Source organism: Chenopodium album, chromosome 23 (assembly GCF_948465745.1).
Source record: "Chenopodium album chromosome 23, dcCheAlbu1.1, whole genome shotgun sequence".
Classification (NCBI taxonomy): Eukaryota; Viridiplantae; Streptophyta; class Magnoliopsida; order Caryophyllales; family Amaranthaceae; genus Chenopodium; species Chenopodium album.
The window spans coordinates 33,833,439-33,845,528 of NC_137856.1; the positions used below are offsets into that span (position 1 = coordinate 33,833,439).

At 36.3% G+C, this 12,090-nt stretch overlaps 1 protein-coding gene and 1 pseudogene across 5 annotated transcripts; one reads left to right on the forward strand and one right to left on the reverse strand.

Moving 5' to 3' along the window:
- Positions 1-2,037: 2,037 nt before the first annotated feature.
- Positions 2,038-6,354, reverse strand: LOC145608577 (uncharacterized). 4 transcript variants are annotated; one of them, XM_081664191.1, is made up of 7 exons: positions 5,037-6,354; positions 3,901-4,053; positions 3,718-3,789; positions 2,926-3,235; positions 2,660-2,803; positions 2,383-2,550; positions 2,038-2,267 (listed from the first exon to the last, which is right to left on the reverse strand). In XM_081664191.1, exons 1-4 carry the CDS (start codon positions 6,258-6,260, stop codon positions 3,134-3,136), a joined length of 1,551 nt encoding a protein of 516 aa, XP_081520317.1. In that variant the 5' UTR covers positions 6,261-6,354; the 3' UTR covers positions 2,038-2,267; positions 2,383-2,550; positions 2,660-2,803; positions 2,926-3,133. The 4 variants fall into 4 exon arrangements, with proteins under 4 accessions (XP_081520317.1, XP_081520318.1, XP_081520316.1 ...); XM_081664192.1 differs by having other exon boundaries at positions 2,038-2,550; positions 2,660-2,756; XM_081664190.1 differs by having other exon boundaries at positions 2,038-2,542.
- A 1,090-nt stretch (positions 6,355-7,444) lies between these two features.
- LOC145608023 (large ribosomal subunit protein eL13z-like) lies at positions 7,445-9,882 on the forward strand (annotated as a pseudogene). Its single transcript, XR_014105700.1, has 5 exons — positions 7,445-7,464; positions 8,466-8,581; positions 8,683-8,816; positions 9,250-9,408; positions 9,489-9,882. The product of XR_014105700.1 is annotated as a large ribosomal subunit protein eL13z-like (transcript).
- Positions 9,883-12,090: the final 2,208 nt, after the last annotated feature.

Sequence of the window (12,090 nt, forward strand, 5' to 3'; positions counted from 1 at the left end):
TATTATATAAAATAGTCCATACTTGAAACACTACGTGACTTTAACTGATACTCCGTATAAGAATCGATATACTCTGTATGTGATTACTACCTTCGTTCCTAAATACTAAAGGTTTATTCACTTCAGCTTAACTTCAGTTTCAGCTCCAATCAGTTCAGTTCAGTTCAGTTCAGCTCCAATCAGTTTATTTCAGTTCAGTTCAGTAAATGTGAACAGACCCTAAATCCGTTTCTTAATGATGACCATAATGTGTAGTTTTATGTAGAATTGTTAATAGTGTAACAACACTATTAATAAACAGAGGTACTACTCGTAATTGATTACAATATCCAAAATATCTTACAATACACCTGTACGCTTGCTAAAAATTGTAAGAAAAAGGTAACAGTTGGCATAATCTGAGCTTCCTTGTCAGACTGTTATCCAATTCTCAGACTTTAGGGTAATTTATTTTAAGTACATGGGATGAATATTACGAGGACAATATTACTGTGGATAAGATAAACTTTTTTAGACCCACGTTTAAAAAGATCCGAATCTTTATTAACTATTCCAACCTCTTTTTTGGACTTTACACCTTTTTACTGTTTTGGAAATTTTTGTTTTAAGGATATAATAAAGATTTTTAATAGGTATAATGTTGAATAAGGTTGTGCATCTTGTGATAAGATTAATTAACATTAGTATAATCCTAAAAGTAAGTGTCGGTTCATTTTACCTTACTTGATCTCACTTAGATAAAATAAGTTAAAATAAAAATAATATCAGTTCATAAGAAAAATAAGTTGCAACACATTCACACATAATTCCCGTACAATAAAATGATCTTGGTAACGAACGTCAAAATATTACCTAAAGTGGTATTAGTTTAAGAAAACATAACAAAATCACGCGTTGATCGGTGTAATTAATGTTGATTTAAAATAATCTTTCTACTTTTAGCTAGCTTACCCAACGCCATTGGAGTGTTCGTTAGCTTTTGCCATAATAAATTTATCATCAAAATATCAAATAAGTATAACTTTTCATAATTTTGCCAACCGAAAAACTCTATCTTTTTAAGGCGTGTTTGGAAAAATGTTACGGTCAATGAGATATATCTTACAATACGCAGAGCATGGTCGATCGCAGCGTTATCCTAATCTAAAAGGGCTTCCCATGCAGTTGGAAAGGAATCTCAATCTCTTCCATGTAGGAAATTGGATGTCTCTTGTTCTATTCCTTTGGTCTTAGCTTTTCATTCATACTGTATTCTTCTGAAATAGACAAGGATGTATAAGTTGCTCCAAGTGGAAGTGTGGAACTTATTCTCAATCAATATTATGGTTCTCTAGTAAACGGCGTACTTTCTCTGTTTCTTATACATACCTCAATTTTCTTCTACTTTGTCCATTTAGGCTTGCAGTATACGAATTGAATTATTATGAAAAATAAGAGTTTTTTTTTTAAATATTTCCTCCATTTTTTATTTACAACATATTGACTTATTTACTTATCCGCGACTTTTTAAATTTTGAAAGGTATACGTGAATACGAGTACTAGATTTACAAATTATTTTATACGAATTCTTCGTGATTTCCTTTTCAAATTATGTAAGCACCAAGCTCGTTATCACAAGTCATAGTAGTCATGTAGTCAATGGAAAGTGCAAGGAAATTGCAGATTTGTTAAATGCCGTTGTATTTAATTGAAGAATCGACCATTTGTTTAGTAGAGTATAATGAAGATTATATACATTTCATTCAAATAGTTGAATTTGAATGGTTATAAATGGGAAAATATGGGCCTATATATCTTTAATTAATGGTTAAGTTTTAATTCTCCAGCATGATGCCAGCATTTTAGACATGATCTTGACACGTTGAAATTGTTCCTCATGAATCACATCCTCCTTATTTTATTTATTACTCCAACTATTGTAGATTTGTAGATAATTGGAAGAGAGATTGTCTGCCACTCTTTGACCATTAAAATAAAATTATAATTGGCCCAAATTGATCCATCAAAAAAAATAAAATATAATGTAGACAATACAATTTACTAAGTACGAGATATATTATTTGATTAGAATAAGCCACAAGGGCAATACAAATTACAAACTATAAATCGAAATCATAGATTTAAACAAGTGAACAATCGTTCACAGACTTCTGATTTTTGGGCCACTTAGGCAAGGTGGGCTACTAGGCTTCTATCTCCCAAATCCTAGGACTTCACAAGGATATGTTTTCCAATACTAAGTTTCTTCTAGTCCATGAGCATGCAGCTGATACAGGAACAGTCTAGGCTCAAAACATTGGCAGTAAATAATCCTTCAGCCAACATAGAGCTCGAGGAAAGGCATCAAATGCAGGATTATACGCGATCTAATCTATACTTACTGAATATATATTCCGTCAAGCACCATGTCAGGTGCTGATGGGCACATTGAAGTATCCGTGTGGTTGAGAGCCCTCACAGCCCAGGCACAACGACCATTCTTAGGTGAACATACAATCACAGCGATGAGCACCTTAGTGTCACCCTGAACACCTAAAGCAACTGCAATCCTGAAACATAACATGCTCAAAACACATTGAAAACATATAATGGGCAGACATGTCACGAGGACTATTTCCTAGTTGGTGAAGACAATGAGAACAAGCATCACCAATTTACCTGAATTGTCATCCAAATGCCCCTTAGTTACATCTGCGAGATAGCAGGAACACATGGCTGATTCAAGTAATGTTCCATCTGCAAGTCAGCTAGGCTTCTGATGAGTAAGATTAGAAACCAAAATATGCAATCAGCATGATTTGCCTGAGTAAGATTAGAAACTTGAATGAGTACAATTATGAATTCATGATTCTACAGATATTATTGTAAAGGAAGAAGAATAACTGATCACATACAATAACAAAAGAAATCACGAGAAAAGGTACCTTGAAATAAGCAAGGACTTGATGAGGCTTGCCTGGCCTAATTTATACCTGTGCCTGTGATATGTTTCTTCTGCATTTTGGGACTTATAATGGGGTTGGGGATTAAATAGTTGATGTTTGGTTAATTTTTGGGTCAACTGAGGCCGTACAGTTATAAAAATAGTCATACGGAGAGGCTTCAGAGTCAGAATCTAAAATCATCAGAACATCATATCGGTTGAAGGTGCATCAGTGCAATCTGCAACATCTCCCTGGACTTCCTATCAGGAGTACATCCAGCCAACTCCATTTGTTCGTACAGTTCAGGAACCTGATTCAGAAACCACTTCATGGATCAATTAAACAGGAAAGAAGAAATAAAATTGTAGAACATTAATGTGAGAGTGAAGTGAAATCTTTGTAGACAAATGTTTGATATATCTGCTCAAGTATCTTACCATGTCAGCAAGTTAACAAATGGAGATATACATGCACAGAAAAAGTTTAGGGTGTTTGAAGAACACATGATTGAAGATTCTCAAAAGTACAAGTACATATGGATTAGGTTTATATTTCACAACAATAATAAGCTACATCTTGAACTTTCTCATATTCACTTAATGATATGATTATAAAAGTTTCATACAAGATTACATTGATATGGCAAATATAAAAAAGATATACAAGTATAAAGGATTGTTATGGTGCATTAGCGACATTCCTTGTTGATGACCCCCAATCAAATGAGGCCTAATTTAGAAATGGAGGAAGTGTGATAAAAGAAAAAGGTTGTCAATCAAACTCAAAACATACCCTGGTGAACTTTTTTGCCCTGATCAAAGCTTTCATTAAAGTGGTGTACGTAACGACATCAGGATTAATGCCCTGCGATAAAGACATATATTAAAAATTCAGTTGTGAAATGCATGGCAAGGCAAGGTGAAAGAGCTTAATTCTTCACTAGCATATTTTCCGGTATGAAGTAATGTCACTTACACTTTCAATAATATGGTCATATACAGAGAGTGCCTCAAGATATCTTCCAGCAATACCAAATGCGTTGATCAAAATATTGAGCATGATTAGGTTCGGTTCAATACCTTCAGCTTCCATGATTTGCAGAACCTTCACAGTCTCTTCACATAATCCCTAAGCCATATAAATAAGAAATAAACCCTATCAGCCAATATTAGTGATGTCAAGTTGTGCAACCATTTTTTCAAACAGGAAATAGTGACAAAAATATAAAGCAGTTTCACCAGATCATTAACCAAGGGATGAAAATCAACCACATAGCAATATAAACTCTAATTTCATGACTACAAAACCAAGATGATCTCATTCAAACTCTTGTGAAGACAAATCTCTCCAAAGAAATCAACAATTACAACTGGCAATATGTACAAACATGAAAATAAAGGGAAGCTATAGTAATATACATGCACAAATCAGGCACTGCTTAGTGATTCACACTCACACCCTACATATCAAAACATAACAGCTCAAGCTATTGATTGTCTTCCACAACTTAACTAAGATTCTCTAGAGAAATGCTGTGATTTCCCTGACAGATTTCCTTACTGCTCTTTGCTAAAACCCACCACTTATGAATTCAAATGGCCATACAATTTATAGCCAACCAAGCTGCTGGAATACCTATTCCCCTTGGTTATAATCCCCACAGCCAATGTAAAGCCATCTAATCGCTATAAGTTGTTTTCCCTTGTAGCATATAGTTCTCCCACTTCCATTTTGTTAGGACTTCCTCTCCATTTACTAATCATCATACCCTTTCCATCCTCCGACTTTCTCCAATTTTTCCTCTGAGTGTACATAGTGTTCCAAGAAAATTTTCTAAAGCATTATACTAGGGAAATAAAGGAATTTTTAAAGCATTATACCAGGGAAATACTAGGGAACATTTTCTAAAGCATTGGAAATATAAACTTATACAGGTACAAAAGATAGGATTAAAGACAGAATTTCTTTTCCACCTTTTAATGAAATTGTATCAGATACAAGATTCAAGAAGATGCCTTTAAATCCCAAAAGAGCCACACAAGACAGTATAACACATGCATCAATAGATAGGAAAATAAGAGAAATTGAGATGTTAACGCAAGTAGTTATACCTGTTGAGCATATGCATTAGCCATAACAGAATATATGTTTGATGACATCTGAACACTTTCCGCTTTCAAAGCAGATATGCATTCTTCTGCGCCCTGATACCTCCCGTACTGCCCATATATGTCAACCAGAATGGCATATACAGCTCCACTCTTTTTGTGACCTCGACGTTTCATTTTCTCAAAATTTTCCTTCAACAAATCCCACTTTCCGTGATCTCCTAGCAGACTGATCAAGATAGTGAATATCTTAGGATCAGGATACAGCCCCTGATCTTGCATATCAGTAAACAAACTAAGTGCCTTCATGTAATCCCCAGCCTTACAATGCCATTTGATCAAAGAATTCCACGTCATAATGTCCGGCACCACTCCTTCTCTAAGCATCTTTCCAAACACTTCCAAGGCTTCATCTAACTCACCATACTTCCCAAACGTATCAATAATACTATTATATATCCGCCTATCCACAGGCACACCCATCTCACTTATCTCCCCTACGATTTCCATCGCCTTCTTCCACATCCCATTATCTCTATACAACTCAATTACCCTACTATACACAAACGAATTCAATCGATAACTCCTCTTCTTCATCTCCCCAATAATCCTCCAAGTATCACTCAACCTCCTAGCACTCACATAATAATCCAACAAAATCTCAAATGTCTCTTGATTTCGACGAACACCCAACTCCTCCATTACCCTTAAACCTCTATTAGCAAGCTTATACAACCCTTTTCTCAAAAACCCTTTAATCAAAACATTGAAAACCCCAACACTAGGTTTGAACCCAAGATATAGCATTTCTTGGAAAATCATTTCAACTTCAAGGGTTCTACCAACACTTCCTAAAGCCTCAATCAAACATGAATAGCAAAAAAGATTAGGGTACATACCCATTGCTTGCATTTCAGAAATACATGACATAGCCTTATCTACACACCCAATTTTACAATAATTACTGATTTTTTCACTGTATAACTCTAAAGATTGTTCTTTTCCAACTGGGTATTTCATAATTGAATTGCTATAACTATTGGGTAAGTTACTACTTGAGGTTTTCATGGTTTCAGTTTGATAAATTGAAAAGCAAGAACAAGTGTATATGCTTCGTTTGTTTGCGTTGTAAGGGGAATTAAGATTAAACGAAGAAATTAGAAAAGAAATGGGATACCTTGTGATGGTTGAAGGGGTTGTTGAGAAGGCTATGCAACTCAACTCCATTTTTATGAACAAATTAATCCCAACTTCAATCTTCTTCAACTTCAATTTCGGAGTAAGCGTAACCAGAAGTCGCCCCGGGAGATATTACTGTTTTTGTTTTGGCATGTTCTTCCATGGTCCATCGTATTGTCAAATGGCTTATTACGGTTCCAAATAAGGGAATACTAAGGGCCTGTTCTGATTGATTGAACTGAACTGAACTGAACTGAATTGAACTTATTAGAGCTTACTGAATTGAACTGAATATTTTATGAGAGAAACAAATTTAGATAAGAACTGAACTGAAAATAAGCTGAAAAGAATAGGCCCGTATACACATACTTTCTCTTTAATTTTGGATTTTTTTTTTTAAAAAAAAAATTGGCATGAAAGTGTAGATTACGAGTTTCATTTTTGAATGATAATTTTCTATTTCTGTACATAAAAAGGATTTATGCTCTAATTTTGGAAAAATTTCCAAAATTGACACAAAATTATGGTTATAACCTTCATTTTTAAATAATTTTCTATTTCTACACCCAAAATAAAGATTTGTAGGGTGGGGTGGGTGAAGGGACGAAACAAAATGACATATTACTAAATCTCAATGGATCGTGACAACGAAAAACACTTAGCCACATTTATAATACCATATTGTGCATTTAACTCATTTGTATTGGATTCAACATGGAACTCATTAAAGTCGTACTTCAAGGCGGCCTGGCACCTTACGGTCCATATGACGTGCGGGCTTAGCCTATGATACTTGCCTCTTGGAGTCCAAAACCCCTATTATAGGATGGTGGGCATATGCGTCGTTTCTGGTCAGTTTTTAATTTAGAGGCGCCAATCAATCTAATCATGTGACAATGTGGTATACATAAGAGGAGAAAGTTCTTTTGAAGTTGAGTCAATTTTAATACACCTCCGTTTCATATTATTTGCAACTAATCAACATAAAGTGGAAAAAAAAATGTCCAATCGTTACAAATAATATAAAACAGAGGTACTAATTCGATCATGGGCCTTTGCTACTACAATAAAAAAATAAAAAAAAAAGGTGGGAAAAAGAAATGATACTTCGTATGTAAAAAGGAAGAAAGAAGTAGGGTTTTTGAGAGGCAGAACATAAAACCCGAGTTTTGCTTCCTCTCCCAAACTTTTGCTGAGAGAGACGACTGCACCACCATTTTCTTCACTACCCAGTCGTCGGATCTCTCTGTCAGTTAATATTTTTTTTTTTTTGTAGAAATTATCACTCTTAATTTCTTATTGTTTTGATTTGATTTATTATTTACTCCATTTACCTTTCTTATTGATTAATACTTAATTCTGTATTGTTTGTGAAAATTAGTGGAATTTTCGTGCTATGTTTAGAATATATAACCATTTAATAGGGATCTGGGTTTTAAATTGGTTGATTCTAATGCGGAAATGTGAGCTGGGTATTGGGTTGCAGAAATAAGAGGAATTTTGTTGGTTTTATACCTCAAAATGGTTAATTCTTGTGGTAATTGGGAGTTATTTTTGAATTAGAGGTAATTTGTATAGAATTAGGGGTATTCAAGTAGAGATTTTGATGGGTCCTAATGGGTTGATGCTGTTTTTATGGATATTGGGTTCTTTATGGTATTACTTGAAATGAGGGTGCTGTTCTACTTTGATTATTGATGAGTGAGATTGTTTGTATGGGAAGGCACTACTTCCATCAATGCTTGATGGTCCAATTTGCTCTGTATTGCTGCCAGGGGCGAGAGCGAGGGTGAGGGTGACCTTGTTGATGCTATTTGAGTGTGATCATATTGTTAGTTTGTTTAGTTGATGTTGCTTAATGAAGTTGATTCAAATGTAGTATCTTTCCTCACTTTTATCTACCCTTTTATGAAATCAGAGGAAAGAATGTTGGGGAAAAGTGATAAATTTGTATATTCTATAGAAAATAGTTGCTTTAGCTTTGCTCTATTTGTTGCTCAATTGGCTTGTATGTGTAGTACGGCTTTGATGTGGATAATGATATTGAATGATGCTTTAGTTGTCTATTCTGGTGTATATGTACATGTGTAAGGTATTGTTGTCTTTGTATTTTGAATGAAATTGTTGATATGGTGTTGTCAACACAATGTATGCTAAATTTCTTGTGGTGAAGTGGGGATGTTCTGCAGATACTTAGATATTGATAAAGAATTTTTTATTTATGGTTTACTGAACCCTTGTTTGATTATGCAGGTAAGCCATGGTGAGACATAATAATGTTGTGCCTAATGGCCATTTCAAGAAGCACTGGCAGAACTATGTCAAGACTTGGTTCAATCAGCCTGCTCGTAAAACTAGAAGAAGAGTGGGTAGGTTTACCTGCACTTTGTGGGTTTGATCTGTATCTCATTCCTGCTTCCCTCTCCATATAAAAGATTTTTACTCACTGTGTTATGTTTGTGTATTTCAGCTCGGCAAAAGTAGGCCGTGAAGGTCTTTCCTCGTCCTACTGCTGGACCTCTTCGTCCTGTTGTTCATGGCCAGACTTTGAAGTACAACATGAAGCTCAGAGCCGGCAAAGGATTTTCCCTTGAGGAGCTTGAGGTGAGTGAGTGGTGTCCTCGGACTATACTGATCATGAGGTTTGATTAGGGTCCACCTTTATCTAGGATAGCCATGCCTATGCATCCTGGTTTGTGTACCAGCATCTGTCCTTAGTAAGATATGATTTTAGGTCAACGAAGTGCAGTCTTTTCCCTGTTAAACCAGCCTTGCATGGTCAACTAGTCTTTTAGTTTATTAGCTGTTTGCTCATTGCTATTGATTAGATATTTACCTTTCTAATCGACTTGTTTAAATGCTGGAACTATAGAAACTGGTATATTTAATTGCTTGATATAGTTAATTAGCAACAAGTACAACAAAATTTTCTGTAGTATAAGACTAGAAGTCTGTCCTCACTGTTGAATATGGTATTGATCTACATGATGATCACTTGCCCACTCTAATGTGATGATTTACCATATACATGATTCAGGCAGCAGGTATTCCTAAAAAACTTGCCCCAACAATAGGCATAGCTGTTGATCACAGGCGCAAGAATCGCTCTCTTGAATCTCTTCAATCTAATACCCAAAGGTTGAAGACCTACAAAGCCAAGTTGGTTATATTCCCAAGAAAGGCCCACAAAACCAAGGTAATTAGCATCTTTGTAAGCTTATTGTAAGCTTTTATCTTCAATGCGTCAAATAATTGTTTTATAATTAATATCTGCAGGCTGGTGATTCTTCTCCCGAGGAGTTGGCAACCGCAACTCAAGTCCGAGGTGCAATCTTGCCAATTGTACGTGAGACTCCAGCTGTGGAGCTTCTCAAGGTTACCGATGAGATGAAGTCCTTCAATGCTTATGCCAAGCTTCGATTGGAAAGGACCAATAAGCGCCATATGGGAGTCCGGTTGAAGAGGGCTGCTGAAGCTGAGAAGGAAGACAAGAAGTAGAACGCAGTATTCAAGCTATTCGGTTGATATATTTTTTCACTCTGTTCATTTGTATTTGCTCCAGCTTTGGTTTTTTTTGCCCAGACATTTTTGATGATCTTGCTTTCAGAGCTACTATATTGAAATTATTTGGTGATTTAACTAATTATAGGATCGGATGTGTTTCATGTGATGTTGAGCAAACATTATTATTGAATAGATTTATTGAATTTTCCATCTTTTTTATTTTCTACTGTGGTAAACTTTCATGATTCAGGTTATCTTCTGCTATGAACTGAAGCTTATGTGATCAGCATAATGGTTATAAGTACAATTTGTGTAAACCATATTTTTCGACTGAATGCTCTCTTGGTAAGTATTGAAACTACATCATGATCACACCCTTCACACTTGGTTGTGATTAAGTTAACAATTCAATCATTTGATGGTTTGTCCGATCATAAACCCAATTTTGTTTAGAGTTTTGAAATTTACAGTAATTGTATTGATCTTGGACAGAAAATATAGGCTGGCATCAAACTGTTAAGATAACAAAAGTGTGACAATATGATTAATCGTATAAAATCTTTATTAATCTTGCTCACATATGTAATATTGTATGATACAGAAGCAATAGTATAAAAGAAGTTTGTTTACATGCTAGTTATCACAACAGATTTTGTGTAGTTAAATCATCCTTGGTAATTTGTGTGTTTGAAGTTTTATCAAAAGAAGTCTTCCTGACAACAAGTGTGATCGGGGCAACAAGTTGTACAAGGCCAAGCGCAATTGCTAGAGTGCGTGCAGGGGCCATAGCCACAACCATACACTTCATGGTGCAGAAATTCATATTCTTGTGGCGGAAGACTTACTGGAACTTCTACATCATAGTAATTGGGTGTTGGTGCTATAAAATCATTATCAGCTTCGTCACCAGTAGATGGAGGCAGAGATGGGGGTTGTGATGGTGAGAAAGGAGGGAACGGTAGTGGATCAGATAATGTAATTGGTGGCATATAGAAGGACTCGTCGTCGTTACAACACCTTTGGTTTGCACAACAGGTGGTGCAAAGCCCGTTACAGTCACTGGAGTCGCTGCAACTGTAGCCACAACCACGAATTTGGTATGGTACATCATCGAAACCATCACTAGGTGGTGATGCTGGTGCTGGTGCTGGTGCTTCTACACTTGGTAATGGAATAAATGTCTGTGGAGCGGGAGCAGGTGATGATAATGTTGGTATAAAGGACTCGTCGTTACAACATGTTTGGTTCGCACAGCAGATTGTGCAAGGCCAATCACAATCATTGGAGTCAGTGCAATTGTGGCCACAACCATGGATTTGGTATGGTGGTGCATCGAATCCATCACTAGGTGCTGATGCTGGTGCTTCTACGCTTGGTAATGGACTCAATATCACTGGTGCGGGAGCAGGTGATGGTAATGTTGGTATAAAGGACTCGTCGTTACAACATGTGTGGTTTGCACAGCAGGTTGTGCAAGGCCAGTCACACTCGTAAGAGTCGCTACACTGTTGGCCACACCTGTGGAATTGGTATGGTGGTATTTCTACGCCATCAGCAGGTGCCGGTGTTGGTGCAGATACTGGTTCTCCCATGCTTGGTGATGGAGCAAGTGTCGGGAATGGATCTGAAATAATGTAAGGCTGCTCATCATAACAGCAGGTATGGTTTGCACAACAGACTGTGCAGGGCCATTGACAGTCATTGAAGTCCCTACATTTGGAGCCACAATCATGGATTTGGTATGGTGGTATGCCATCATTAGGCTCTGGTGCAGGTGCTGGTGGTGGTGTCTCAGGGGAAGGCCTCACAGGAGGGTGGCAATTACGACGATGCTTAATGTGCTTACGCCTTGCTTCTGCTGTATATGGAGACAGAGCTGCAGTATCAAGTACATTAGTACCGGACTATATATATAGTATTAGAATAGGGAACAAGACATGCACAAACTATGAGAGATGGAGATAGAGAAACACTTACAAGACGCGAAAACCACAAGGAGGACAACCAGAATAGATAACTTGAATGAAGTTCCCTCCATGGTGATGAAGGTATGCTGTTATTAATTATGTTTCTCTCAATCTATGAACTATATATATTGACATTGAACCGACTCGGACGAATAATACTAGGATTACTTAGCTAGGCCACATTCAATCAATTGACTTTCCAAATCAAGTGAGAATGAAGTAAAGCTAATTAATATACTTGTCCACATGATCATTTGATTAAGGGTTAAGTGTTGACCACTGAAAAAGAAACTAAAGGAGTGGCATAGATCAAAGTTATAGAGACTGAAATCTCGCAAATAATACTAAAAAATTTAAGAACATAGAAAGTTTGATGTTTGAGTGAAATTTGCGAAACAATCGCAGAA

Bases quoted from the DNA above. Each gene is read 5' to 3' on its own strand.
- LOC145608577 (XM_081664192.1), bottom strand. From the start codon at position 6,260: ATGGAGTTGAGTTGCATAGCCTTCTCAACAACCCCTTCAACCATCACA. The intron at 4,054-5,036 runs GTATAACTACTT...TATATGGCTTAG, and splicing joins CTAATGCATATGCTCAACAG to GGATTATGTGAAGAGACTGT. The intron at 3,236-3,717 runs GTATGTTTTGAG...TTTCTGAATCAG, and splicing joins GGGCAAAAAAGTTCACCAGG to GTTCCTGAACTGTACGAACA.